This window comes from Notamacropus eugenii, chromosome 6 (assembly GCF_028372415.1).
Source record: "Notamacropus eugenii isolate mMacEug1 chromosome 6, mMacEug1.pri_v2, whole genome shotgun sequence".
NCBI classification, from domain to species: Eukaryota; Metazoa; Chordata; class Mammalia; order Diprotodontia; family Macropodidae; genus Notamacropus; species Notamacropus eugenii.
The window spans coordinates 268708695-268733704 of NC_092877.1; the positions used below are offsets into that span (position 1 = coordinate 268708695).

Below are 25010 nucleotides of genomic sequence, written 5' to 3' on the forward strand. Positions count from 1 at the left end.
AGACATCTGGAAATGTCTTGTCCTGAGAAGTCCAAGGCATACATATCATCATCAAAAAGTGCATGCAACCAGAAAAGGAAATGCATCACTCACACAGTGACAATGAGAAATAACCGACAGATAGCCTGTTATAATTATATGATCTTTTATGGAGGGTGCATAAAAAGATACAAAAGAGAATCACTCATGAATGAGAGGGCATGGGTGGTTCCAGACCTATACCAGTGGAGGATTTAGATAGATAAATGGATCACAAATCTATCTAAGTATGTATCTGTATATTATTTACCACTACAAAAACTGTTTAAGTATAAAGGTAAAGGAAAACAAACCCAGCATATTTCACACCAAAGAAACTGGTGTCAGATAATTGGATTTCTGGATGACTGACCGTTAATAAAAGAGGGGGGTAGTTATATACAAGTGGGTAGATTTTTTATTGCAGTAACACAAGATCTGTGGCATTCTTTGATTTAAGAGTATTGGACTGTTTAATCGAAGTCTTACCACAGTGAATAATGCCACCTGCTCATTCCAACTAAGTACAAGTAAAACAAAATGTGATATAGATCATTCCTGATTCTCTCCCAAACACTTGACCTCTCCTCCATTTTGGAGTCAGATTTAAAAGGTTTACTCTACCCCCTGTCAAGAGACACAAGTTAGAAAACAGTAACAGGAGCTAATCATGGCATTTCTGTTTTATTTTACAACACAGAGGTGTACTGGTAAAGCTGACTATAAAGACAATCATATTTTCTCCTTGACTTCCATTATAAAATTAGAGAGACCTTCACTTGTAAATTTTTTGGTAGAGAAGGACATAAGATTGTAGACAGATGTATTGTTCTTCCTCTAATAAATTTAATCATCATGCATGGTTTAAGATACTGTGACTGATGGTAGTGATCCAAATGTGGTGAGTAAAACAATCCCTACTGGCAAGAAGCAAGTAACACATTCAAGTTTTCCTTCCTTCCTTCCTTCCTTCCTTCCTTCCTTCCTTCCTTCCTTCCTTCCTTCCTTCCTTCCTTCCTTCCTTCCTTCCTTCCCTTCGTCATAAAGTCTAATCACAATTCAAGTTAGATGAGCTCATCGTAATCATTTTGTCTAATTTCATATTTTATGCAAGGAGATAATTAAGGCCTAGAGAATTTAAGTGGCTTGTCCAAGATAACATCATAAGACAGTGGCAAAGATAAGACTAGAGTCTGTATCTTCTCACTCATAATCAAGTCCTTTTTTCTATATATAGATAGGAGTGACATTTCTCTTTTAAACACAAGCACAATAAAACGAACAAACAAATAAAAAAGTTAGAAAAATGATCCTCTAATAAGAAATTAGGATGCAGGAAAAGAGGATAAAAAGTTCAGTAAGTTAGGCAGACAGTCTGAGGACTTGGCTTGAGGAACAATCAGCTTACGGAGATGTGAATGGTATATACTATCCATCACCTTAAATTCCAACAGTGAAGTCATTTGATGATGTTGGGAAAAGATTTCACTTCTCTCCACTCATTCACTTGCAACTAATGACCAGTCACTTTTAGATCTTATTCTCCCACTCTCCATATAAAACTCCATGAACTTTTTTATCACAGCAATACAGAAATTCCATCTAAATACAAAAGGAGACAATGACAGAATATACAGTTTGTAGAGGAGCAAGACTCTGCCCACCTGCTTTTTGGTGGGTCAATGAGTAAAGAGGATGAGGCAAATGACACTATGGTCTTATGAGTTTCCAAGAATCTATTATGGCATCAATCAGTGGGTGTCCATGAGTATGATATTACAGGGATCAGTTAGATCTTTAGAACAATTATATAAATGATTCACATGCTGCCTTTTCTTGTGACTAAGGTTCTCCTTTCGGAGATTCTCATTCTTTTCCTGTTGTATGAGTATTTAATTTTTTTAGAATTTATAGCTACATCGTACACAGAAAAATATCAAGACCCTCCCCTCACCCTCCCCTTACACATACACACACACACACACGCACATACACACGCTCACACTTTAGGAAATGTTCTTTGACAGTAGCTCTGGCCAATATATGTACACACATGCATACATACATGTACACATATATGCACATATATTATGTACATACATATGTATGTACCATTCTTCCATGGCAGGCCTGATGATTACAGTTAGAAAGTCAATAAGCATTTATTAAGCCACAGTTATATCCCAGACACTATGTTAAGTGTTGGGGATACAAAACAACAACAACAACAAAACCTTAAAGCAAACAAAAAAATGTCTTCTCTCAAGAAGTGCACATTGTAATAGAGGGGAAAACATATATATGGCCAGGTACATGCATGATAGATAGATAGAGAGAGAGAGTTGATAATCTTAGAGGAGAAAGCACTAGCAGTGAGTGGAATAGGGGAAGGCCTCTTGCAGATAGTGTAACTTGACCTAAGTCTTGAAGAAAGTCGGAAAAACCAAAAAGTAGAAGAGTTGGAGCGATGTATTCTAGGCATAAAAGACAATCGATGCAAAGACACTGAGATGGGAGATTCAGTGTCATTTTTGAGAAATTATAAATAGATCAACATAGCTGGACATAGAGTGTTTGGACTTATGTGGAGGTCAGTAAAATATAAGAAGGCTGGAAAGGTAGGAATAGTCTAGATAAAAAGATATTCAAATGCCAAACAAACATATGAAAATTCATAAAACATATAAATATGATATATTAGAATATATATTTATGCATATCAAATGCATATATATGTATTTATAAAGATAATAGAGACTACTGGAAATCATTAAACAGGGAGGAGACATACTCAAACCTATTTAATAAATCATTTTGGCAGTTCAGTGAAGGATGGAGAATGAGGAGAGACGTGGCAGGGAAAGCAGTAGGAAGGTTATTGCAGTAGTCCAGGCAAGAGGTGACAAGGGCCTGAATCGGGGTTGTGGCTTTGTTAATAAAGAGATGGAGCCATATATGAGATGTGGTGAAAGTAGGAACAAAAAGATTTGATTACAAACTGAAATGTAGGGTAGAACGCCAAGGTTGAGTTGACTAAAGGGATGGTGTTTCTATTGGCAGTAATAGGAAAGTTCAAAAGTAGGGAGGATTTTTGGGAAAAGATAATTAGTTCTGTCTTGGACATGTTGAATCTGAAATGCAGTCAATGAGCATTTAATAAGCACTTATTTATTGTATACCAGGTACAGAAATTATAAGACATTCAATTCAAGATATCTAAGAAGCATTTGGTGATATCAAACTGTAGCTGAGGACAGAGGTTAAGGCTGTCTTTATATATTTATATCCAAATATACATACATATACATACACACATATGTGTATATATATCTATTTATATAGACATATATACACATATATAAATAGATATAGATATCTTTAGCTATATGAATGAATGATCTACATAGAGATGCTAAACTCTTAGGAACCGGGAGATATAGCAATCACAAAGTCAGACAGTATAGAGCATAATGGAGAGAGGGCCTAGGACATACCTGACTGTGGAGCCTAAGAGACTGCAGTGTATACTTACCAAATCACACAGGAATTGTAGAGCTATGGTTTGAATTCAGGTTTTTGATTCCCAACCATGCAATCTTTCCACTGCAACAAGCTCACTCCAAGCCGTCCTTTGGACAACAGACATAGCAGTCCATCATATGGTTGTAAAACAGTCTTATATTTGGTAGATCAACCAGAGCTTGTGTTCTTACTGTTATGACCTTGAAGAACCCAAGGTCATCTGCACACCACACTGAGGCAGCAGAAAAAATCTTTAGTGGTCTGATTATGTAGCAGCATTTTAAAAAATGAGCCAAAGTACAGCATCACAATTTGTTAGCATATATCTTATCTAATTGATCATGTGCTTTGGTCTGAAAATTCCTTAAGTTTGAGGCATCAAGATCTTTAAAATACTTAGTGACCAACTTGATCAATTTGCTACATAAAAATTCTTTTTGGAAAAGTTATAGTTAAAATTAAAGATGCCTACTCAAACATTTACCCTTTGTACAGATTAAAGGCTTAGCCTTGTTTATAGCAGGATAAAATAATTAGCATGTCAATTAATTCTCTTCTCATTTATGTTTTTATTATCAATATTAGTTCTTTAAATAAGTAGGACTTTGAGCCTAGATACTGGTACTTAAAAAGTAAAAGTTGTTATTTCCAAGGTGTGGAGTTTTGAATTTTCTTTTATTTCGTACCATAAAGAAAGGCTTATCAGATGTTTGCATGTAGAAATAATTTCAATCAAAACAGAAAGCTCTCATTCAACTAGCAAAATAGTAGGAAAATATTAAGTTTCAAAACTGTTAACTTCAGAGACTATATCATCGGTGGTGTTTCTTAAAATCTAGACCAAAGAATTATTTGTCACTACAGATTTTTGAAGAACTTAGAATTCAATGGGTTAAAACATGTAATACTTATACTTATTTTAGCCAGCAAAATTTTACTTTCATATTACTGTAATTTGACAATTTTTTGTTGTCTATTCTAGGCAATTTTTTATTGACAATAAAATGCCTCTTGTTATTAATTTCAGTGGAAAGGCTTTTTTCTTCTTAAAATACGTGTCTAGAAATGCTACTTTATAGAGGCAAGAGTATTGGTCTCTTTATCATCATTGATTTGATTTATGGAGAGGCCAAATATTTTGTTATTATTTCATTGGTTTCCTGTTTATTCTTTTACCTTTCTTGAAGGCTTAGGTTATTGTAGGTTAAAAACATCCTTAGAGAAAATTTGTTTTTCAACAAGCAGGAAGGAAATAATAAGCAGAAAAAGCTTCATAGATAGCTGTGTATCCTGCCCTCCTAAAATTAAATGTCAATCTATTCAAATTGGGTTTTAGCTATTTATCTGATGTAAAATTTACTTTTCTCCTAAGTCTCTTCAATCCATATGAAACTGTTTTACTTCTAAAAAAAAAAGATGTGTTTTCTATACATATTTGACTCTTCAAAAAAGAGGATGAGACATACTTATTCAACAATTAATCGAGTCATTGAAAAAGATTAATTAAAAAAAGGTTGAAATTTGAATAAAGAGGAAAAATCCAGATTAGATTTAAGGGGAACAAATAAAAGAAAAATACATAACAGAGATAAAGAAAGATAGGAAAGATAGAAATAAAAGTTTAAAATCAGGCACAGTAAGCCTTAGTCAGGGACTGACTTTCTCTTCCCTTACATTTTTGTCTCTAGCTCTTAGAACTGTAGCACATTCCAAATACTTAATAAGTGCTTCTTTCTCTCCTTTTCTTTCAGTGAAAGTTGAATTTTTAAAATAATTCAAATGGCTTTATGGATATTCTGAAGGGATATTATGACACTTCATCGTTTTATTTTATTTTGGCTTTGGAAACTGTTTTCCTATCACTTCCAGGCAAGAAGAGCAATGACCACTGACTGACCAGCCCCTTTTTTGATTAGGACAGAAGCTCTGACCTACTTCATTTATGACCTGGACCAGTCTTCTCTTCCTTAGGCAGCCTGCTGGCCTCTGGCTCCCAGGGGCTATTTATGTTGGTTCCAGACTCAATAAATTCACTTAATTAGCCGTAGCCTTACTCTAGCTATTTGTCCTTCATTCTCAAAGAGAACTATGACATCAGGGAGGTGATGTCATGACACCAGCATCACTTTCTCCTCTGAAATCATGTGGGTGTAGGGGCTAGATATGATCAGGATGACTGGAGAAGGCACTGAATGCAGGGGGGACCTTTAACTCTGAACTCCCTAACTCAAGTAATCCAACACCCTCAGCTTTCCTCAGTAGCAGGGATTACGTCACATGCTACCACACATCCATGAGCTTATGTAGTTTAAGGGTTTTTTTAACTCTAAGTAAAGCATTCTTGTTATTATTGCCTGGGTGAACGTTGTTCTCTTAACCTCCCTTTGTCAAGTACATAGTTATGATTTTTGATTATCAATTTTAAGTTATTAAAACTGACTTTTCTGTGATATTTGATTACCCGAAATTATGAGCTTAAAGATAATGAGTAGATAGCAGCTACTATTCTTTATTATTAAATGGGGTATATAATGTGCATAATGGTTTTATTTTTTACATACTTAAAGTAATAGTATCATTTACCTAGAAGTGTCTTGGTAAAGGACACTTTTTTCTCCAGCTTCCAGGAGAAAAAAAAAGAAGTTCGTATAACATACTTTAAGTTTAATTGGATTATTAACATTTTCTCCCTCACTTTTTTAAGCCTAGAGTCCCAGGGGTGAGGAAGTTGTGGTCTCCAAGTCATATGTGGCCTTCTAGGTTCTTGGGTAGGGCCTTTTGACTGACTTCAAGTTTTACAAAACAAATCCTTTTATTAAGGGTATTTTTTTCTGTGAATGTGAAGCCTCACTTGAAGATTTAGAGGGCCACATGTGGCCTCAAAGCCCTAGGTTCTCAACCCCTGCCCTAGACAATCAACAAAACAGTGAATCAAGTGCTGGTTGAAAGTGTTTGCCAATTTCCCAGGCGTGAGTTCTCACATTGAAAATTTAATAATTGGTTCTCTTGAGCCAGCATAAGCTGCCTGCAGGACACCATTAAATTTACCTTCTATAGCCAGTATTTTGAATGTTTTAGAAATATTATTATACAGTAGAAAGAATGCTGGATATGTAGTAAGAGGACTGAACCACTAATTCCCTCATTTTATAATTCTATGATGCAAATCTTCCCAGTTCTCTGAGACCCAACAAGGTTTAGACAAGATTAGATGATCCCTTTCATATTCATTGTCCTAAAAAGTATGCTTAAAAATACTCAAAAGCATCTGTATCCCATCAGTTTGAATGTTCCTTCCTATGATTAAGATCATATTCTATCCATGCTCCTCTATCCATCTTGTACAACTCTTCTCCACATCCTACAAATTTGCCTAGGGGGTCACCGTAATATGCAGAAAGCCTTACTCACTCTATCCTGACATCCTGAAGACAACAGTAGAGCACATTGGCTACTCATCAGTCATTCCTACTCCTATTTGCCATTTGCCCAGCCTATCTTCTCTACCTATTTCTTGAGTCTTTGATGACTTTTTAAAACCTGTGTCCTTCAAATTTCCTTATTTTTAGCTCACCATTAATACAACTATTGCCCTTTAAAATTTTCATGTAATTATTTAATTATTCTGTCATGGAAATTTTTTTCTTATTCCAGTCATTCCATTTTACCAAAGCAGGTGAATTTCTTCAGGGTTTTTTTGTTTTTTTCTAAGGTTTTTTTTTTTTTTTTGCGTTCTTATTGCTATCATTCCTTGTGATCATACATTATCTTCTTTATGGAAATGCATTGCGTGTAATTAAGAACTTACATAAATAGCTTGAATCCATAGGCATCACTTTTAAGGTTTTGCCTCTTCTTTTACTTTCTCTATTATTTCGACAGAATGTCTTACAAACCATAAAGTATTTTTTTTGGTATTTTGTGTGTGTTTATGTGTGACAATGACTCATAAACTGAGATTTTTTTAAAAATGTGGCAGGAGATTTCAGAGACCTAAGTTGTGCTTTTATCCTCTTAGAAAGCTTTGTATTTCTAAAAAACAACAAAAAAAAATAGAACTAAAAATCAGGACTATACCCTTTTGTTTACCTCATTTTGTTAAGTGTGCCATAGGAGTGGGCAATTAATAAAAGTCTCTGATGATGATTTATCCTTGTTGGGCCCCTGATTTATCCTCTTTTAAGAATGAAGAACCTTCTTAAATGCTATGTCATGTTCAAGGATGTTGGAAAGCTTTGTGAAGAAATCTGTAACCACTTAGGAAATAGCAGGTGATGAGATGGGGGAAGCAGGGTGGGAAGCCCACACTGGCATCGTAGAGAGCATATCAAGTCAAGCTAGTCTGATTTTACTCTGTGACAGAGAGACTGAACTTCAAGAAAGATGACAGATATTTCAAGATATAATATGGCAAGGCTCGAAAGCTAGAATCTTGGGAATGTGAAAAATTTATGGGTACAGGCTCAGATTTTGGGAAATGACCTTGATTTTGGAACTCTTTCTTTTCAACCCATTATGCCTCCCATCGTGTTTGCTTCCAAAATTTTATAGCAAAACATTAATATCTATCATTTATAGCTTTAAAGTTTGCAAATATTTTTCCATACACTCATGCCAGACTCACCACAACATTATCAGGTCTCTTTCACAGTTGAAAAAACTGAGATTTAGAGAGTTTAAGCAGCTTCTCTATGGTAGTAAATGTCAGAGTTAAAGGCTGAACCCAGGCCTGCTCAACTGTTTGCACAGTTTTCTATCCTTTCTGCTCAGAAAGACTCTAAGTAATATGATAATTCAAGACATTTGTCCTATAAGTCTCATTAAAAAGAAAAATAGAAAAGAAGAAGCTCTGGAAAAAAAAGAAGCCTTTCCTTTTAATTTCAAGCTCTATCTTATTTCAGAACTTCAGAATTTTAGAATTATAAGGGGCCTCAGAGATTGATGGCTCTTTACAATGTACCAGAGGTCCTTAAGTTTTCTGTGTCTTTTCTTTGAGAGGTCTCTTAACCCCTTTTCAGAATGATATCTTTAAAATCATAAATTGAAATACATAAAATTACAAAGGAAAATAATCATATTGAAATATAGTTATCTATCTTATCTATCTTTTTAAAACCATGTTAATGGTCACCAGGTTAAAAATATCTGCATCAATAGCATCTACCATACTACCTCTTGGTTCTGTCTGATAAGAATCTTTGATTTTACTCCAATTATTATTTCATCTACCATTAATTCATTCACTCAATTAATATTCTTGGAAAGTACACCTTGTACATAGCTCTGTGGCAGTTTCTTTATAGGACACAAAAGTATTTAAGACACAGTGCATACCCTTGAGTTTATAATGTAGTAGAAGTAACCAGTTACCTAGTAGTTCATTACCAACTTCCCTTGTCATCCCTCCCACCCTCATTTTATGTAGGCATCCTCCATTAAATTCTTACTCCAATGTCTGGAGGTGATGTTAGGTACTGAAGACACACACAGACACAGACACACACACACACACAATGTAGAATAGTACAAAGGGAGAAGTTGTTGGAGTATCCTGGCCCTGATCATACTCTATTGTCTGAAGTTAATTTATTATCAGAAGGTTGGTCACACAATTCTGAATGTATTATCCACAGCAAGTTGAGTCGATAATATATTGATGTTTAATAGTTGTTTGGACAGACCTTAGGTGGTTTTGTAATAAGAATGTCTTGGAGAAAGTACTTTAAGTCTTCACTAAGTATCCCGGGATTCGGCTCATCTTACCAAGAACTGTCTCTCCAGATAAACCTGGGAAATGAAGCTTTGTAAGTGCCATGAAAAAAAGAAATTTTGCAATGGGAGATGGAGAGAAGAGTACTCATTCACCTTGCCTCAGTGTTCAAAAGTATCTGGAAGCAGGCTGGGAACCGTCTTATTATCTGCAGTGCTTTTACAGCACTTTTTCTTTCTTATTTTTCTTCTTCATGAGGTTTATAGGACAAATTTCTTGAATTATCATATTACTTAGAGTCTTTCTCAACAGAAAGGATAGAAAACTGTGCAAGCAGTTGAGAAGACTTGGGTTCAGGTGCCTTATTGTCTTCTGTGCCTGCAGCATAGAAGGGATTTACCTTCCCTGGCCTAGGCTATGGGAAGACTGTGCTCTGTTATAGCTAGACAGGGTGGGTGAGGAGTACTAGTCAGGGCAGATGCCTCATAGGGAATGTCATGACAATGAACCAAACTGTCGCTATCCAGCTGCCCTCTCACCTCCACTTGCCTATTTATTAAAAAGCCTTGGTTTTCAAGTAGTTTTTCTGTTATCAAATATCTAAGCTGTTACCTTTATATTGACTTTTGTTCTTTCTATAAAAATGTGGTTTTGCTCTTGTCCTTTTTTGTTCATGGACCAACTAGGCAGTAGGAAAACTAGTATTTTTGCCAAATAAATGGATATTGAATGGGAAGTTTCTTTTTGGCTCTTTTGTTAGAGGATCTGTCTCAAATTAGCAACATATATTTTGTGCCACTTTCCATGTTTTTTTTCTTCCCACTTTTGATAAGTTTCCCAAAACAGAAACTTGAAAAAGGATTTGTGACCTTTCTCTTTTTAAGACTAATGAGGTTGAGGGCAGGAGCCAAGATAGCTGAGTAACAACCCAGATTTGCTAGAGCTGTCCCCCCAATCCCAGCCAAAAACCTGTAAAAAATGAATCTAGAGCATTTCTGGAGCTTCAGAACCCACAGAATGACAGAATGAAGCAAATTTTGAGCCCAAAACAGCCTGGAAAGTCGAAGGAAAGTGGCTATTGTTCCAGACTGGGAGCAGAGCACAGTGTGGTGTGGGCCACTCTGACACAGACTAGACCTGAGCAGGCCTAGGGGGATCGCATTTCAGGCACTTGTGCTGGTTTGCAGACTCCATGACCCCAAAACACTGAGGACAAATTGGAAGGTCAGTGGAAAAAACCTGTGGGATCTGTGTGAGAGAGGAGAGTGGTTGGGCTCCAACCTGCCTGAAGTTTGAGACAATACCATGTCCCCATCCTACAATCCCCCCATACACATCACAGAAGTAGAGAACTATCTTGACAAAGAGCTCAAAAGTCAAGTAATTGACTGGGAAAATGAGCATATGGTAGGAAAAAAATCAGACTACAGAATCTTAGTTTGGTGACAAGGAAGATAAAAACATACAACCAGGAGAAGACAACCAAATCAAAGCTCCTATGTTCAAAGTCTCCAAGAAAAATATCAAGGCTATGGAAAAACTCAAAAAAGGACTTTAAAAAATATACTGACCCAAATGGCAAAAGAGATCCAAAAAGCCAACGAAGACAAGAATGTCCTTAAAAGCAGGACTGGTCAGGGTAGAAAAGGAGATCCAAAAGCTCACGAAAGAAAATAATTCCTTAAAGATTAGAATGGAACAGATGGAAGCTAATGATTTTATGAAAAATAAAAAAAATTATAAAACAAAACCAAAGGAATGAAAAAGTAGCAGACAATGTGAAATATCTCATTGGAAAAACAACTGACCTGAAAAATAGATCCAGGAGAGACAATTTAAAAATTATGGCATACCTGAAAGCCATGATCAAACAAAGAGCCTAGATATCATCTTTCAAGAAATTATTAAGGAAAACTGCCATGGTATTCTAGAACCAGAGGGTAAAATAAATATTGAAAGAATCTACCAATCACCTCCTGAAAGAGATTTCAAAAGGAAAACTCATAGGAATATTGTAGACAAATTCCAGAGTTCCCAGGTCAAGGAGAAAATATTGCAAGCAGCCAGAAAGAAACAGTTCTATTATATCTATGAGGATTACACAAGATCTAGAAGCTTCTACATTAAGAGATTACAGGACTTGGAATATGATATTTCAGAGGTCAAAGGAGATAGGATTAAAACCAAGAGTCACCTACCTGGCAAAACTGAATATAATACTTCAGGGAGAAAAAACTGGCTATTTGATGAAACAGAGGACTTCCAAGCATTCTTGATGAAAAGACCAGAGCTAAATAGAAAATTTGACTTTCAAGCACAAGAATCAAGAGAAGCATGAGAAGATAAACAGGAAAGAGAAATCAAAAGGAACTTACTAAAGTTGAACTGTTTACATTCCTACATGGAGAGACAATATTTGCAACTCTTGAGACTTTTCTCACTAGTAGGGTAATTGCAGAGATTATATACACATACACAGACGGCACGAGGTAAGTTGAATATGAAGGGATGATATCTAACACATAAAATTAAGGGGTGAGAGAGGAATTTATTGGGAGGAGAAAGGAAGAAATAGAATGGGGCAAATTATCTCTCATAAAAGAGGCAAGAAAAAGCTATTTCAATGGAGAGGAAGAGGGGAAAAGTGAGTGGGAAAAAAGTGCGCCTTACTTTCATCACATTTGGCTTAAGGAGGGAATAACATGGGATGAGAGGAAGGTAGAGAAGTTAGAACTCAAAGTTCTAAAAATGAATATTAAGATTTGTTTTTACATGCAACTGGGGAATAAGACATATGGATAATGGTGTATAGAGATCTACCGTGCCCTACAAGAAAATAGAGGGGATGGGGATTAGAGAAGGGAGAATTGTGACAGAAGGGAGGACAGATTGGGGAAGGGGTAATCAGAAAGCACACTGGCTTGGGGTGGGCAGAGGGAAGAAAATTTGAAACTCAAAATCTTGTGGAAGTGAATGTTGAAAACTAAAAATAAATGCTTTGGTTTTTTTAAAGACTAAGGAGGCTGACATTTCTTGTGGTATCTAAATGAAGATTTTGAAAAGAGAAAATGAATTGCAAAATGGATAATTTTGATTACATTAAATTGAAAAGTTTTTGCACAAAAAAACCCAATGCAACCAAGATTAGCAGGGAAGCAGAAAACTTAGAAAGAACTTTTGCAACTAGTATCTGTGATAAAAGTTTCATTTCTAAAATATACAGGAAGTGAGTCAAATGTACAAGAATACAAATCATTACCCAAATGATAAATGGAAAAAGGATATGAAGAGGAATTTTCAAAGGAAGAAATTAAAACTATCTATAATTATATGAAAAAATGCTCTAAATCCCTATTGATTAGAGAGATGCAAATCAAAACAACTCTGAGGTACCACATCACGCCTATCAGAGTGGCTAACACGACAAAACAGGGAGATGATAAATGTTGGAGACATGAGAGAGTTGTAACACTAATTGATTGTTGGTGGAGCTGTGAGCTGACCCAGCAATTTTGGATAGCAATTTGGAACTATGCCCAAAGGGCTATGAAATTGTGCATACCCTTGGACTCAGCAATATTGCTTCTGGGACTCTATCCCAAAGAGATCACAGAACTGGGAAAGCATCCCACATGTACAAAAGTATTTATAACAGCTCTCTTTGAGGTGGTCAAAAACTGGAAATCAAGAGAATCCTTATCAATTGGGGAATGACTGAACAAATTGTGGTATATGAATGTAGTGGAATACTATTTTGCTATGAGAAACAAAGAACAGGAAGACTTCAGAGAAGCCTGGAAAGACTTATATGAACCGATGCTGAGTGAGAGGATCAGAACCAGGAGAACTTTGTACACAGCAACAACCACAGTGTGCGAGGGATTTTTCTGGTAGACTTAGTACTTCATTGAAATGTTTGGACTTAAAAAATTTCCAATGGACTCCTGAGGCAAAATGCCTTTCACATCCAGAGAAAGAACTATGGAATTGGATCACAGATAGAAACAGACCATTTTCTTTTGTATTATGGTTTGTTTTGTTTTATGGTTTCTCCCATTCATTTTAATTCTTCTATGCAACATGCATGTAATAAGAATGTACATGTAGAACCTATATAAAATTGCATGCTGTCTCACGGGGGGAGTGGGGAGGGAGGGGGGAATAAGGGGGAAGAAGTGGAAGGAAATCTAAGATATGTGGAAGTGATTGTGGAACACTGAAAACAAATAAAATAATTCAATTTAAAAAATGAAAGGAGAGATGAAGTGACTATGATTTGTTTCATGTCTACCTTGACCTCCTAAATCCAGCTCTACAATGACTTCTGTTGTTATAAATCCCTAGAGGCATTTCAGTTTTTCAATGGAAAGTATATTCAAAATAATGAAATTATGGATGTTTGAAGTTTAAAGTTTGCGAAGTCATTCATATCTTTTAGATATCATTAGATCTTTATTCTTAAAAAAAAAAAACTTGATTGCTACTACTTGTTGCTTTTTCTAATATCCTATTCTCATGTGAACTGATACATTTCCTAAAACATGATATTCTTTCTTAATTACTGTTCTTTCTCCTTCTGCATTCTCCCTTCTCTGTAATATCCACTGTACCTCACCCATACACATAGACACATACATCCACACTCCCTATTTGTTAGACATATCCAAAAGTATTTTCCTTGATCTTACACTTATTGATAGTTAGGCACTGTAAGCCATATTCCATGACTGTAACAACTCCTATACTCATTTAAATTTTTTTTTAAAACAAGAAAAATCACATTTAGTCATCCCCACCTTCAACAAGCAAAGCTTTAAAAAGAAAAACAAAACAAAACATCTGCTTTACAAGGAGCTCAGTCTCAGAACAGTGTTAATACCACGGGAATAGATACTATTCCTCAAAGATCAGGCAACATGATGGCACTCCTAGAGAAGAAACTTTGTCAATAGTAATAAAAAATCCAAGAAAGATGGTAGAACTTAGGAATGGAACCCCGTTCAAGATGATTTCAGTTATTATTAGATAACGACTAGATTATAGAAACTTAATACCATAAACCAGTGGACTGCTCTCCCCTACAGTTATAATCAAAGGGCAATTATTGTAGAATTTTTCAGTGTTTAAATTAGGAGGATTCATGAAATTTCAAGTTCCATCATTAATGCCTGGCACCTAGAATGTCTTGTGTATGGAGTGCTTTTGTTCTCTGAATTATCAGTGTCATTTTAATATATTAGAGCACTTAGTTATAAACTGAGTATTCAAGATATACAAAATATGATAGTGATGAGTAATTATCACAAGGAGTATTTTTTAGATATGTATCTTTTGTTTATATTAAGTAAAATTTAGTTGATTACAAAGAATTTTATTAAGATTTTTCATAGATTTTAAATTACATGTATTATTCAGACACCCAGAATATAATTTTCTGTTTTGATTTATCTTAATTTATATTGGATTTTAAGCAGCTAATTTTAAGTAGTTGATTTTAGTAGCAACAGTCAGAATTTATTGAAAGTCTGAATAATCTCTGCATAATTTTATGACTATAGATAAAATCCTATAACTAGAATAAGCCAATTTTTCATAGTATTAGCTATTTGGGGGAATATCTTGTATATATTTTTAATATTGGTTCTTCTTCTTAATATTTATTTTCTCAGAAAATTTCATTGAAAGACTTATTTTGCTCTTTTTTCTTACCTATCATTTCCAAAATCTTTCTTCTCCTTTCTTTCACTCTTTGTTGCTCTTAATGATATTCAAATAAAAAAAAAAGAATTTTGCTTTGTTTTCATTTGACTTTTAGAACTGAAAGTATATCAAATTTAAATCTGAAGGCAAATTTCACTTTTGAAAGTTACCTCTGTTTTTTCTGGCCATTAAAATAGAATTATTACAGTGGGAAAAAATGGTTCTTTATATTCATTTTTTTCTTTTCATCCTGAAAGATTTTTGCACACCTTTCAAGGAGTTCTAAAAGTTTTGATCTTATAGACAATTGGTAGCCTGCCTGATAAACTATTAGCAAACTGTTAATATACTGGGGCCAATGAGGCTGCTGTGGGCTTAAATCCTACTTGAGCTATTTCATCTGCCTTATTTAAACTTGATAATTCCCTCAGCCCTTAAGTTCTCTATGCAATAGGTGCTAATAAATATTATTAATGCATTCACAAGAGTACATATAGCTTTAGAGCTCCATGAAAATTCTTAAGTATAATACTTAGAATTTCTCCCAGAGTCCATAAAGAGTCATTCTTGAACTTTGAAATCTGTGCCACTAATGAAGCTTACTGCAAGAATTGAAAGAATGCTTTTAAAAATAAAACATTTTCAAATTCACTTATATTTGATATACTATCATTTCCAAAGCCAATTTGAAGAAAGAAACTTTTATTGTTTTCACAATTTGCTCTAATGTTGGTGCCAAAAGTCTGCTGCAAACAGCCAAATAAGTTAAAAGAGGTTGCACTGGAAAATGTGAGCTGGATATAGAGTGAGTAGAGGTTAATTCAAATGTTCTAGCTTATCCTGAAATTATCTTTCATCTACACACTTGTTCTCACCAGTAGACAGTGAACTTCTTGAAGGCGGGAACTAGTTTTTGCCTTTCTTTGTATCGCCAGGGCTTACGAGAGTGTCTGGGATATAGTAGGTGTTTAATAAATGCTTATTGACCGATTAGATGTGCTACTGTTTGTGTAACATGGGCAAATCACATAATTTATCAGTGTCATCATTAAATGGAGATGATATTTGCATTACCAACTACACAAGTTTTTTTTTTTGTTGTTGTTTATTCTGGTGAGGAATGCAGTTTATAAATGTTCACCATGATTATAGAATCTCAGAGTTTTAAATGCCCTCAGAAATCATCTGGTCCAGCCTACATATAAAAAGCTGGATATGAATTCTCTCTACAATATTATTAGAGAAAAAGAAAATTAAGATCCATATTGAAATAGGCTCTTAAACCTCCCTTACTCCCTTCCTCATCCACAAAATTGTTCAGAATCCCATGTCTGAGTGTAGAGCCCATTACCATCGGATGGCTGGACATTCATCTGACTGGATTCTAGCCTGTGAGCACAGCTGATCCTTGGGGACAGTCAGAGACATTTTATGCCTGTTTCAGTCCTGACTTGATTCTCCCTGGGTGGTACCAGTAATATTAAAGCAATTCTAGTGTGGAAAATATAGTCCTTGGAGACTGAATATGCAGCATTATTGCTATGTTATAAACTATTTGAGATATCTCTGATATATACCTGAAGCTGATGCTATGAAGCAAATGATAGGAAATGAATGCCATTTGTAGCTGCTTTTTTTGAAAATTCTTCTTTGGACACATTAGGTTTTGGATGAGTTAGGCTATTGTGGATCAATCTTAAGTTTATGTTAGTTAAATTTTATTTGGGAAAGTATGCAGCATTAAGACTATAAGGAGAGACTCATGGTTTGGTTAATTTAGCCCTTGCAAAAATGTGAAAATTACACTCCACTGAGACACCTTATCAGTGTGTATTTTCCCCTTGGTTCCCATTTTTATCCATTTTTACTTGTTATTTCCCTTTAGTAAAGATATCCTTTTCCCCTGTTTGTCTTCTGTTTGCCCTTACCAATTTATTGAATAAGAAGAGTCAAGACAGAAGCTTAATTCTAAGATTGTAAGAGTATCAATGCTCAATAATAAGATAAGACAGGTGGCTATAGTGCACTGTTAAATTTATTGTTAACCTTTAAAGAAGAGAAAAATTCCACTTCTCTCAAGAGTTAAAAGTTATTACTTTTGTAAAGCAGTACTTTGTACAATAGTCAATAAAATTAGTATCTCTTAGCACAATTACGAGGAGTATATTGAAATTAGCTGTTCCCAATAACACATGGGACTAACATTACCAATTAACTTTAGGATAAGCATGCTAATTACTTTCTAGTTTAATACATAATATTTCCCTATAGGTAATGAAAAAATGTGTTATTTCCATCATCCAAGAAAAATCTTTTTCTAGCCCTTTGTTGCTTACTCAAGCTAATCCTTTGAACTGTAGAGAAAAAATATATTTTTCTGTTTTGTGCTAGGAATGATTAAAGCAGAGAAAGGTGCATTGATTTCTCCTATCAGCGTGGAGAAATCAGTGATTAGGTTTGGACAATTGATGGCACTTGGTCAACGTTACCTTATATTTGTGATTCACAGGCTGACAGCAACCAGTCATTCTCTGACACCCCCAAGTGATATGGACTCCAGTAGCTCTGAGGAATTCTATCAGGCGGTTCACCATGCTGAACAAACCTTCCGAAAGATGGAAAGCTACTTGAAGCAGCAACAGCTCTGTGATGTGATCCTGATTGTGGGCAACCGAAAGATTCCTGCACATAGGTAGGGGGCGTCTTTCTTCACCATAAATGTATGCCCATGTACAAAAGAGCATGGTCAGTATATAGATTTCACAAAATCTTATTCCAGGTTAACAGTTCACATTTCTAAATGATAATGTTCTTTCTTTCTCTTTTTTCTTTCTCTTTGTTTCTTTGTTTCTACAAATGCGGGAGTACTTTAAACCTTAAATATTTTCATAGAAGAATAAGATGATTTTAAGATAACTTCCAGTTGTTCAAGTATATTCATAATCTTAGATGTGGGGATTAAGTTGTTCCTTTTTTTTTTTTTTGGCCTAGAGTTACTTTGGATGGAATATCGACTGTATAGCGATATCTGGGAAATAAGATAAGGTCTACACTTATTTAATAAACTACTATAATATCTTTGTTTTATGCAATCATTTTCTTCCAGTAAAATCAAAGAACTTTTCTCATATTTTTACGTATGATTATTACTGCTTAAAATATTTATTAATAATATTAATGATGTTTTACTTTGTCCCTAAGGAATTTTAAAGTAAAGACACATTTAAATTTCCCTCATTCCTTGGTAATTAAAATTCCAAAACTAAAATATAAATTATCTCTAATCATAATGATGCCATGTCGTTTGCATTAAAAATTATAATCTGTTTAGTCTGCATTCACTAACTTTGATTCTGGCTACCGCATTTATCTTGTGTAAAATTTCCCCTACTCTTTTAAGTTGGCAAGCAATTATGTAACTTTAACTTGGGGAGCTTAACTTTTTCTTTCATAATGCTCTATATTTAGGTCTACCTGGAAGCACAATATTTTTCAAAACATGAAGAATCTAGCTTGGTGAATAAACATTTGTTTTGCTACGACTTTCTCTTCAGTTTCCACTATTAGTGAGCCTAGAATAAGGGAGCTACTTCAATGACTTTCAGAATCACAGGAAAGGGACAAAAAGGATCACTATCAATGCAGCCAAGGAATAGGCTATAATTTGGAAGATGGACATAAAAATGGGTGTCAGGGGAAAAGAATCACTGATTTTGAAAAAAATACTATATCACTATTTTTTGGTGCTGGATCAGGCAGCAAGGTAGAGGGGGTGTTCAAAAATTTGGTGATTTCTTTTAAATCATTCACATATAATAATCATTTTTATTATCACCCATAAGGAAGTTTTGCTATTCAACAAAAATGATATTTAGGAAACATTATTTTTGAAGGTAGGGTTTATAGAATTTGTATGGATGGGGGAAAAGCAAACTTTTCTAACCTTATATCCATTTTTCTTTCCTTCTGCTGGTCAGTTTCTCTGTTAATAGAAGTTAGCTTTAGCCTAAAGAAGGGCACTGAGTCTATATTGAAAGATTTGCTTAACATCGTGGATCACAACATCCCCTGTGACAATTTTTGTTTGAGAATTCTGAAGAACACTCACATTATTTTTCCCTGAAAGCATTATTCCCTATGGCGGTACAATTGTATTGGAGGCAGTTGTAAGTTATTGCTAATTAGTTGATTATTCAAACATAATCTAGCCTGAGCATATTTGTCAAAAGAATTAAACTAAATTGTTCCTCCAGACCACTAACGTCTTTCACCTAAATCCTTTTCTGGTGTACTAATTGGTATATTAACGACTTGAAAGAGGTAATAAACATTAAAAAAGAGAAAGAGAAACTCTCTTCATTGATAGAATAAGGCCTATAAATTTTTTTAATAATAGCTGACCTAAATCCTAACATTCTAAATTTTCTCAGTAACTTTTAAAATGCAAACCAATTTGAAATAACAATATTATACCATTGTTTTCTGTCTTAAAATATCAATTATAATATAGATCTTATATCCTTGAATAGAAAATAATATATATTTGAATAATGTTTTAAGGTTTGCAAAATATTATGTAAACAGATACAGATATAGGCAAAAGCATATATATGTATATATATATATATATATGTAGTATGTAAAATGCATGTTGTCATTCAGTCATGTCTGACTTCTTGACCCATTGGAGGAGAGCGAAGGTTCTTGGCAAAGATAGTGGAGTGGTTTGCCATTCCTTTCTTGAGCTCATTTTAGAGATGAGGAATTAAGGCAAGCAAGATTAAATGATTTGCTCAGGGTCTCACAGCTAGTAAGTGTCTGAGGTCACATTTGAAGTTGGAAGAAGAGTCTTCCTGACTCTAGCACTCTATCCATTGTACCACCTAGCTACCACTGGGCAATTACAATAGCTCTTCGCAATTTTAATCCTTCTTGACTTCTTAGCATCTTTATGACATGGTGGATCACCCCCTTTCTCCTGGAAATCCTCTTCTTTCTAAGTTTTTATGAATCTTTTCTTTTCTTTTGCCTTCCACTTATCTGGACATGCCTCATTCTCTTTTGTGGGATCATCATGCATAGCAGCATCCTTAACTATGCATCTACTCAAGGCTTTGTTTTAGGACCTCTTTTTTCTCCAGCTTTCTAAGTGATTTCAATAGCTTTTGTGGAATCAAGTAATCTCCATAGAGATTATTTCCCAAATCAATTTATTATCTTGCTCCTAAGGTCCTGTCTTACACTACTAAGTAACTACTGGACATTTCCAATATAAATCCAATAGGCACATTAAACTCAACATTTTCCAGATTAATCTTATTCCATTTTTCCTCCCAAATCCCTATTCTTCTCAACTCCCCCTCCATTCCTCCCACTCCTCCCAATCCCCCCTCCCTTCTGTCTAAGCTATCACCATCTTTCCAGGTGATTCCTCCTGAAAGTAGGTCCAATTGAGAGACAACCTTGACTCCTAACTCTCCCTCCCTAACTCCCTAATACATGATATCAAAATGGTTACCAAGTCTTATAAATTTTCCTCCATAATGCCTTTTATACTCTTCCTCAAAGTAAATTTGGCCCTCCCTCCAGATACCTGCCATGGAGTGGAACTATTAATTGAATATAGAGCTATTTGTACTCCCCAAAATTGATAGTCTCCCAATTCTCATTTCAGTGACTTCGTATTGGGTATATTGACTGATTGAGCAAAGTTATGTTAGAATTGAGTTTTGTTAATAACTACCACAACAGAGAAAGAAACAATAGAACTGCAGCTGTGACACAGGCAACGAATTAGTCAACTAGATTTCAGTGGTGTAAATTTTGAAAAATATTCTGGTGTTGGGACCATCATCTTTCCAGGCACTAAGTTTCACAACCTGAATCATTTCCCCCTTCCATGTCCTTCTGTATCCTTCAAGTCTTGTTGAGTATGCCTCCAAAACCTCTCACAACTAACTTCTGTCCTCTCATACCATAATCACCCTAATTCAGTTCACCTTCATTTTTCCTAAGAGAATATTATCCTCCTTTAGCTCTTTGCCTCATAGTTCTCTTACCTCTGAATCCATTCCTCACAAAGCTACCAAAGTGATATTCCCACATTACAGTTCTAACCATAGCATCCTCCTCTCTAAATGTTCCAGTGGTCCCTTATAGTTATCTAGAACAAATACGTACTCCTCTGGATTTTTAAAGATGAAGGTCTAGCTCACAGTGTTCTATATTCTTCCGAAAAATCATGTTAAGAGATTTTATGAAATTAATTGCTGAACTCTTGGTAAGACATATCATTCCCCTGATCTAGAAATCTTTGTTCTTTTGTTTTGTTTTGTTCAGTTTTTGTCTTTCCCTCTCCCCCCTTTTGGGTGTTGTTATACAACTTCATCAGCGTAAAAAATCGCCAGTGTGGAAATGATCAATAATTTTTTTCTATAACTTACATGTATAGATTTGTTTGGCAATATGGAAAACTTAAATGACTTCCCAATGGCTATATGATTAATACATGTTAGAGTTAGATCTTGAACTTATGTTTTCCTGATTCCAAGGTTTGGCTTCTATCCATTACGGATGGCATGCTTCCTCTTGATCTAATAACTATGTCAACAAAGGAAATTATGTTAGTTTTGTATAATCCCTTATTGATAAAGTCCTACTAACACTTGGTGATCACCATTTACTTTTCTAGATGTTCACTAACTATATTTTGAATAGTACTTTAAATAATTTTGATAGGAATTAAGTAACTGATCTGTATGTCTGTGAAAATGGTTTTCTTTTGAAAACCTGAGTATCTGTTCTTCTCCAGTCATGCAGAACTTTTCTTTTTCTCCAGGCTCTTTCAGAGGTCACTGTAAATGGTTCAGCAATTCCACTGATTACTTCTTTTGGTACCTGCTTGATGAAACTAATTTAAAAGTCTGAATCTTTTTTTAAAAGTTTATTTGTTCATATTCCACATTTTGTAAATTTTCTGTCTTCAAGGTTCCCTCTAGCACTATGATTCTAGACATCTTTTCATAATAGAAATTTCCAAAAAAAATGAATGAATTATGTAAAGGACCAATATTAAAGGCCTCCTTTGCACCAAAAAATGTAGAAATCTTTAAAAAAGAATACATGTAAAGTTGTTATAAATGAAATAATGTTCTTTCTTTGTGTTATATAGAGCATAGGATGCATTTATTAGCAGATTTTGATTTTTTTTTTTGTATTTGACATAAAAGAAAAATGTTCAACATTGCATTATTTTCCTCAGAATAAAAGCATTTTAATAGTTTCACCTCTAATTCATAATTTAAGGTCTCTTCTAAGCAAGCATAATTGATTTAACTTGAAAATAAATTTACTTCTTATGTACCAGGCACTGTGCTAAACAGTTTTCTAAATATACCCTCATTTGATCCTCACAAAATTATGGAAACTAGATGCTATTATCCTCATGTTTCTAGTTGAGGAAACAGAAGCAAATGGGATTTAAGTGACTTGCTCAGGGTCATACAACTAGGAAATGTCTGAGACTATGTTTGAACTCAGATCTTTTTGACTCTAGGCCACTACAACATTACTGCCTCTAGAGAACAAAAAAGCAGAAGGCTGAAATATGTTTTCTTTTCGACCTCTCTTCTTGTGTTTAATATCAAAATAATCCTTCAACAACTTCTCAGGACAAATTTTGCCCTAAAAATAAATATAGCATTAATCTACAGGACTTCAAAAAGAACTTGCATCAATGCACCCTCTGACATACACCACAGTTCTTTTCTTCACTAACACCAGATTTTAGGTGACAAGTGATTTGAGGCTGTCTGATGCTTTGTTAGTGGATGGAGAAATGCAATATGACTCCAGTTCCACACTCACAGCTACTAGAGAAAAATGTTTACTTCCTACACTTTGTGACTTTACAGTTTTCAGGTAATATAGTTGAAAAATTGATATCAGGTGACTAGAAGGGAAACTTCTTATGGTCCTTCTGCATTCAGTTCACCCTGGGAGAAATGTCAATTCTCAGTTTATCAACATGTTGAATTTATTACTCCATCTGTTTTCTATACCTTCTGTGATAGATTCAATAAATGCCATTACAGTGACAGGAGCTGAAATTGATCCAGCTCCATAGTTGTTGACAAATATTAATGACTGGGGCAAAAATGACTAATGAGAAGGTGAAGCAAGAGTAGCATAGCAATGTATGTATATATGTGTGTATATGACAAATACATTTATGTATGTGAATAAAATGTGTCCATACATGCATTATATGTACATATATGGGTGTTTGTGATATTATACATATATATATATACGTATATATATATGTACAATGTGGATATAGATTTAATATAGATCTCTTTCTTTCTATATAGGTTTGTGTGTTTTAATCTGGGTGGAAACAACTGAAACAATCACTGAGACTTTGTGCTATTAACAATTCAATAGGCCTGGTTACTGTTGGTGAAAAATTTTGATTCATGATCTACCCAGAAAATTGCACTGAAAACCTGTTTCAACAATTTGATTCAGTTCATCTTTACCAGCTATGCCATACTTTGGACTTTGTCCTTTGCTTTAGAGTGATAAAGCATGACAGTGAACATGGGCTTCAAATCCCTGACTACAAAGTGCTAAAAGTCAGTTAAGGGAAATGTAGACCACCACTTAAATGTTTCAAATAATTGGTGATTTTTAAAATTTTTCATATAGGTTTGCTATGTAAGTTACAAGCACTTTGATTCATTTTCATTTTGATAGACCAAAAGAAATCTAAAAAATTCTTCCCCTCAGTTCTACACAATTAAATAAATTCAGTTAAACATTTACCAAGTGAATAGTATGGACAAAGCATTTTAACAGGTGTGAGTTTTAGAATAATGAAAAATGGTATAGACTTGCCATCAAATAACTTACAATTGAATGGGAGGGATATAACATGTTAATTTTATAAATAATGTAGGGACAAAATTAAAAAAGAAATCAAGGCACATTGTTTTAAGATAATGTGTGGAATGAGATCTCACTTTACCTTGGTAAGATCAAACAAGCCTTCTTGGAGAACAGTACAGTTGAGCTTGGTATTAAAACAAAGAATATAAATGGGTGAATATATGTAGACAGTATGTTCTAGATAAGAGGGTTGCCTGTGTGAATGTGCAAAGAAATAGGAGAAGGCAGGATGAGGTCAGAGAATAGTTGATAGTTTAAATATAGATGGAACATGAATGAAGGGAAATAATGCTAAGTAAAACTGAAAGATATGGAGATGGCATAGCTAAGTGGCACAATGGATAGATGACAAGGCCCAGATTTAGGAGGATCTGAGTTCCAATTCAGTCACAGACATGTAATAGCTGTGTGTCCCTGGGTAAGATACTTCCTTTTTAGTTTCACTTTCCTCATCTGTGAAATGAGCTGGAGGAGCAAATAGCAAACCGTTCCCTTATCTTTGCCAAGAAAAGCCCAAATGGGGTCATGAAGAATTGTATATGACTCAAACGACTGAACAACAATATTAACATTATGGAGCTATATTGCAAAAGGTTTTAAACTTCATGGTAAAGAGTTTTTCTTCTGTCCTATTATAGGCAATAGGGCATCACTAAAGGTTTTTGAATGGGTAAGTGATGATGGTCACATTCATAGATTAATTTGGCATTGACTCAAAGGAAGGATTAGGGAAGAGAGAGTCTGAAGGGAGGATCATCAGATAGAAAGTTCAACTAGTAAGTGCTGTGTAGCTGGATTGGAGTTGACAATACTATCAATGGAGATCTGAGAGGTAATGTGCCACACTAGAATGGATATGACTTAGCAATATATCAGATATGGGGAATGAAGGTGGAAAAGTATAAAAAGGTGTCAAGGTTTTGAGCTTTGATAAGTGGGAGAATGGTAGTGTTATCAACCAAATAGCAAAGTTGGAAGGAAGGGCAGACTTTGCTAGGGGGAAGAGGAAGAACAATATTCCATTTTCACACAGTCGTATTTGGCACCATCAAAGAGAAATCGGTAAATTTCCAGTGTAGAACTGGATGTAATTCTGTACATTTGGGAGCCA

General features: G+C 34.7%; 1 protein-coding gene across 1 annotated transcript in view; it reads left to right on the plus strand.

Moving 5' to 3' along the window:
- KLHL1 (kelch like family member 1) overlaps positions 1-25010 on the plus strand; it is a 566614-nt gene that overhangs the window by 148419 nt on the left and 393185 nt on the right. The window contains exon 2 of the mRNA XM_072622321.1: positions 17460-17642. Coding sequence (XP_072478422.1) covers positions 17460-17642 — 183 coding nt within the window. The remainder of the gene's footprint in view (positions 1-17459; positions 17643-25010) is intronic.